The 6,235-nt window shown below is 43.9% G+C and overlaps 1 protein-coding gene across 10 annotated transcripts in view; it reads left to right on the forward strand.

The window, feature by feature from the left end:
- Ninl (ninein like) overlaps positions 1-1,663 on the forward strand; it is an 82,456-nt gene extending 80,793 nt beyond the window's left edge. For all 10 annotated transcript variants that reach the window (XM_063248589.1, XM_063248592.1, XM_063248590.1 and 7 more), the window contains one exon: positions 630-1,663. In XM_063248589.1, the coding sequence (XP_063104659.1) occupies positions 630-821 (192 nt within the window). In that variant the 3' untranslated portion in view covers positions 822-1,663. The remainder of the gene's footprint in view (positions 1-629) is intronic.
- The last annotated feature ends 4,572 nt before the right edge of the window (positions 1,664-6,235 follow it).

Consider the following 6,235-nt stretch of genomic DNA (forward strand, 5'->3'; position numbering starts at 1 on the left):
GGTACCGTGTCTCTGGGGAACCATTTTGGACCTTAGAGGAAAACCCAGCACTGGCTCATTCAGGGCTGGTCAGTCATGAACAGACATGCAGCTCTGGCTGTGAGTCAGGGTACCACTCTGGGTAGGGGCAAGCCTCTGTAAGGCAGGAGACTGGCTAGGGTAGCAGTAGGAGTGGAGGAAGTAGGACAGGCGGGTGGCCAAGAAATAGCATGAGAGCCAGAAACCCATGACTCTGTGGGAATGCCCAGCTGTGTCCCCAGCAGAAGGGTGGCCCTTGACCCTATCTCTTTTTCTCCCAAGGGCCTTGTGCATACTTGGCAAGTGCTTTATCACCTAGCTACACTCCAACAACTTGGCTCCTTGTAAACCTTTTTGGAGACAAGGTCTTACTAAGTCACTAAGCTGCCCAGGCAGAGTTAAACTTGCAGTTCTTCTGCCTCGGCCTCCAGAGGTGCTCAGATTATGGGTGTTGCCAGCACATCCTGCTTGCCATTGTGTTTAGTCTGTGTCAGCTCCCTGAAAACCTTACAGTTGGGACAGATGGGTGTGTGTGTGTGCAGTGGGCAGGCGGGTAGGCCACTTTCGTGGCACTTGTGCAGGTTTTCAATGTAAACATGGCTCTCCCCTAGCTGGAGAAGAGTGCCAGATCGGGCCTGCTGCTGAAGGAGCTCTATGTGGAAAACGCTCAGCTCACAAAGGCCCTTCAGGTTGCCGAGCAAAAGCAGTGGGGTGCTGAAAAGCAAAACCGCATCTTGGAGGAGAAAGTCCACGCCCTCGGCACACTGATCAGCAAGCTTGCGCCAGCATCTCTGTCTGTGTAGCTGCTTGCCTTCCCAGATGTCAGCTTAGGGAAGATCTTGTGACTATGCAGGAGTGCAGTGATGCCCAGCCATTCCGGAGGCCAGCAAATACACATGGGCAGCAGCCATACCCTCGTCAGTGGTTCTGGACTCTTCCCCATCAGCTCCTGGTTCCCTGTGAGGCAGCTCTGGGGCTCAACAGAGAGCAACGAAGAGAAATGGTGAAACGCTCAGTGCTGTGTTCTCATCTGGACAGTGTGGAGGCAGGGCTCAGATCGGGCCACAAGCTCCAGTGGCTCCCCAAACTGCATCCAGCACTGGGAGGGACCAAAGCCCCTTGAGGGACTGTAGCGTGTCCAGCAGGGCTGGTCTGACTGATGCCTGCACACTCAGGGACGATGGTGCATTGCAGATACAGTCATTTCCTCATTGAAATGTCCTCACACTGGAAAGTGCACATGTGTAAAAAAAGTATAGTTTTGTGTCTGAAATATACATATATTGTGGTCACTGGTTTAGCAGAATGTACTACTTTAATGTGAAATTACTGTATTTTGACATCAGTTCTTTTTTATTAAAACTGACTTAATTTTTTGAAATTATAAAATGTTAGTTGGATGTGATGATGCATACCTATAATTCCAGAAATATTCAGGAAGCTGAGGCAAGAGGATCACTATGAGTTTGAGGCCCTTCTGGGCTATACAGTCAGTTCAAGGCCAGCCTGAACTACAAAAGGGAGACTGTCTCAAAACAAAACAAACTTGTAAAATATTTCAAGCATGCAGAAAAAGTGTTTTATTTTGTTTCACAGTAATAGGGATTGAACTCAGGGAGCCCTAAACAAATCTCCAGCCCTTTCATCTTTTTGAGACAAGAGTTTTTTTTGGCTTCAAACTTGTGTCCTCCTCGCTCAGTCTCCCAAGTGACAGGGACTACAGTGAGCACCACCACTCCTGGTGGAGAAAGAGTTTTGGGAGAAGCATTCCTGTGCTCACACACTGGATGTATCTGAAATAACCTGTGGGAACTATATCCAGAGGCAGGGGGCCTGAGGCTCCTGGGAGAGAACCTGTCTTGTCCCAGGCAGCCCAGCCCAGTGCTGGCTGTGTATGCTGGCAGGAAAAGAAGCTTCACAGCACTGAGATCTCACAGCATAAAAGACAGTAGAAAGATTGGTTTGAAGACAGAGTCTCAGCCACATACAGCTGAAGAGTACTGAGTTCACTGATAAATGTATATTCCCAGTAAAAAGACAAGCAGGTGTTCCCGCCTCATAAGCCCCTTACCCTAGAAGTGAACACAACAGTCCTAACATTCACAGGTGCAACTGGACACACAAACAAGACAGTTGCTAAAACTAAAAAGAAAAGCACTGAGCGGGGCCACTTCTAGTGTTATTAAGATGCTATTTGTCATGCAGCTATAATGGGCTTCATCTGTCAAGACACACAGGGTGCATGCCTTCACTTGGACAGGAATGACAGAAAATCGCACCACACACCACCCAGGCAAAAAAGTGCACTTGGAGGTGTGCCAGGGGCCTTGCTGACAGAAGTTTCAAACACTTAAAAAGATGCAAGTCATATAAAATACATTCTGTGCCTTATATAATGGATTATATTTTAAAAAACGAACAGAATGTTGTCTGGAAAATTCTGAGGAACATACTAACTCCATGGAGCCAAGAAGAAATCAAGGTGAAATTAGAAAATTTTTGAACTGACAGGAAATGAAAGCAGTGTACCCAAACCTGTAGTGGATTCAAAGCATTGCTTAGGGGAAAATTCATAGCACCCATCCGAGTTACTTTTTAGCTGCTGGAACTCAGCACCTAACACTCACAGACAAAAGAGGAAAGGTCCATCTGGTCATGGTTCCAGTCCACACTCAGCTGGCTGCAATGCAGAAATGGCAGTGGCCAGCACCGGGGAAGGCTGCTCACATGGCAGCGGCCAGGAAGCAGCCTGTAAGTCACCGCCCAGTCACTCACATCACCTTCTATTCCCAACTCCTCAATGGATGAATCTTTTGATGAATTGAGTGCCCCTGTTCCAGTCGGCTTACACAACCTGAGATCTGGGGGATGTTCTAGATCTAAACCATAACACTACTAAACAGTTCTATTAAAAAAGAAGAAAGGCTGAAGGGAGACAGGGAGTGAAATGGGAAAAAAGCAGTAGCAAGATATACCATGTACAGGTGCAAATTCCCTTTGATGAACGCTATCACTAAGTACATCTAAAATGTACCATTAAAACAAACAAACAAACAAACAAACAAAAAGGTTGGACCTGGTAGTGCATATCTTTAATCTGAGCTACTCAGAAAGTTGAGGCAGAGTATCCCAAGTTCAAGGCCAACTTATCTCAAAAAATGTTTTTAAAAAGTTCTAGAGATGTAGCTCAGTGGAAGAGTGCTTGCCTAGCATGTGTGAGCCCCTGTACTAAAAGAAAGGTCTCGAGTAGGTGACCTCGGCTTCTCCCATAAGTAACTGGAAAGAAAAGCAAATGAAGCCTAAAGGAAAAAGAAAGGGAAATAGTGAAGATTATTGCAGGAGTAAGGAGCAGATAGCATTAGTGTCCACAGTATGCAGGCTGGGCCCAGCCCTGTGGCTTGCTCTGATAGCGAGGCACAGCCACACTCACTCAGGGGCCTGCTGTGTCCAGGCTCTGGAGAGGCATGCTGTCCAGACACAACTGAGAAGGCACAGGGAAACCAGCGGACTATAGGCTGGTTCTCTCTGAGATTAATAATAAAATTGATAGGTATCTGGTCAGGTGGGCCAGGATAAAAGAGAAACGCATCTGCCAGAAACTCAAATAGGTAACATCATCAAGGAGTTCACAGATACTAAGTGTAATACACTGATGTGAACAACTTTATGCCTGTAACTTTTTAACAACTTAGGTAAAGTGGAGAAGACATATATCACCAATGCTTTTGAAAGAAAAACTGGATAATCTGAATAGCCGTATATCTATTAACATAATTTAAATTGAGGTTACACATCTCAAAGAGACTCCAGGCCCAGCTAGACTAAATGTGATTCTATTAAACATTTAAGGAAGAAATAATACCAAACATAATAATACCAAAACAATGAAGAGAAGTATTTCACAGCTTATTCTATAAGCACACTGGACACTGTAAGACTATAGACCAGTATACCATGATAAGAAGATGGATGCAAAAACTTAAAACAATATTTTCAAGTAAGATGCAACCAAAAACAATTGACCAAGTGGGATTTCTGGCAGGAATACAGAGTTGGCTTAACCTCAGGAAATCAACTAATCAGCCACCCAGTTCACCCCAGTTGCAAACTAAAGGACAAAAACATCTTGTCAATAGATCCAAGAATTGATATGATGAAGTCCAACGTCCATTCCTGACTTTGTACAAAATGCAATAAACTAGAAGCAAGTAAACCTTTCACCCTGATGAAAGAAAGCATCTTCAAGGCCTCAGGAGTGAATGCACCCATGGTGAAAGGCTGAATGCCTTCATCCTGAGATCACATTTTTATCCCACACTTTTAGTCAAACTACTGCAATCAGGCAAGAGAGGGAAGAAGCATCCAGATGATAGAGGGGATTAAAACTCTTCATGGAAAGCATGACTGGGTATAGAAAGATGATACAGTTTACAGAAAAACCATGAGAAGGAGTGAGTTTAGCAAGGCTGCCAGGTACAAATTCAACATCAAATGCATCTCTATTTATGGACAAGTTGTTAGCATTTGAAATTTCAAAATAACATTTGTCAGAACTATGAAATACTGTCAGGTCTTCTTAAACCTATACACTGAGGACTACAAAATACTGAGAGAAATGGCAGACAAAGGGAGGGTACACCTTGCTTTGAGGACAAGAGTCAATTCTGTTGAAATGTCACTTTACTCCCCACTCATACAGATTCAGTGCAAGGCTAATCTAATGCCAGCAGGAGTTTTTCTTTGTTTATGTTTGGGAAGAATTGACAAGCTGACTCTATTCAATATGAAAAGCAAAGTATTAAGCAGAGCCTAAACAAATCTGAAAAAGACATGTGAAGAATTAACATACCTATGTCAAAATTATCTGTGGCATATGATGCAGATAACACAGTACTGATGTCAGGGAAGGAAACAAAAGACAAATAGGTCAGGGAACAGAACTATGAGTCCACAATTAGTCAAGTGTTATGGGGCACACCTGTAATCCCAGCACTGGGCAGGCTGAGGCAGGATTGCTGTGAGGCTAGCCTGCATTGCATAGTGAGACCCTATTTCAAAAAAACCAACTAGCCTAGAAGTAACCCACATATACACAGTAACTAATTTTGTTTTAGTAGTAAGAATGGAGCCCAGGGCCTCATGCATGCTAGACAAACACCCTACCATTGAGCTATTTCTGCAGCCCTTTTAAAATTTTTATTTTGAGACTGAGTTTTGATATGTTACCCAAATTCAAAGTTTTTACCAAAAATCAGGTATGGTGGTACATACCTGTAATCCCAGCTCTGAAAGGCTGAAGTGGAAGAATCACAAATTTGACACCAGTCTGGGCAATTCAGCAAGACTTTGTCTCAAAATAAAAAATGATCTGAGATGTATCTTAGCAGCAGAGTGCCCTTGGATTTGTTCCCCAGTACTGTGAGATAAAAATAATTTAATAAGGATAGCAGGGCAGAGAGAATAGCCTTTTCAATAGATGGTCCTGCAGATACACCCAAGGAAGGGAGTGAATGTAGAATCTTGCCTTGCACTGCATATGGAAATCACCTCAAATGGGTCTAGCTTAAGTATAAAACCCATCACTTAGGGAGGAGAAAAGGAAACAAAGTGTGAGCTGAGGTGGAAAAGACTTCACAGATAACCCCAAAAGTACTGGAGAAGCAGGCAGGGTGGTGCCACCTGTAATCCCAGCACCCAGCAGCTTAGTAAACTAAGGTAAGAGGTTTCCAAGTTCAAGCCTAACCTGGGCAACTTAGCTACTCAGACATCACATCTCAGAAATTTGAAAAAAAGAAAAGGACTGGAGATGTAAGTTGGTACAAAGACTGAGTTCAGTCCCCATACCAGAAAAAAAAAAGTTTAAAAAGAAAGCAAATAGGATCTCACTAAAATTAAAAAATGTCTGTTCTTTAAAGAAACTGCAAACTGAGCGTGGCACATACCTATAATCTCAGCACTTGGGAGGCTGAGGCAGGAGGGTTGACATGAGTTCAAGACCAGTCTGGGCCTCATAGTGTGTTCAAGGCCAGCCTGTACTACACAGCAAGACCCTGTCTCAAAAAACGAAGAAACTACAGGCTGACCTGGGTGAGACTTTGCATCCCAGTAATCCTAGCACTCTCGGAGGATGAGGCAGGATTGGAAGTTTAAACCCAGCCAGGGCAACTTAGCAAGACCCTGTCTTGAATCTAAAAACTAAACAAAAAGGGCTGGGGAT

The sequence above is a fragment of the Cavia porcellus genome, unplaced genomic scaffold (assembly GCF_034190915.1).
Source record: "Cavia porcellus strain 051 isolate PalLab524CR breed Dunkin Hartley unplaced genomic scaffold, mCavPor4.1 scaffold_5, whole genome shotgun sequence".
NCBI lineage: Eukaryota > Metazoa > Chordata > Mammalia > Rodentia > Caviidae > Cavia > Cavia porcellus.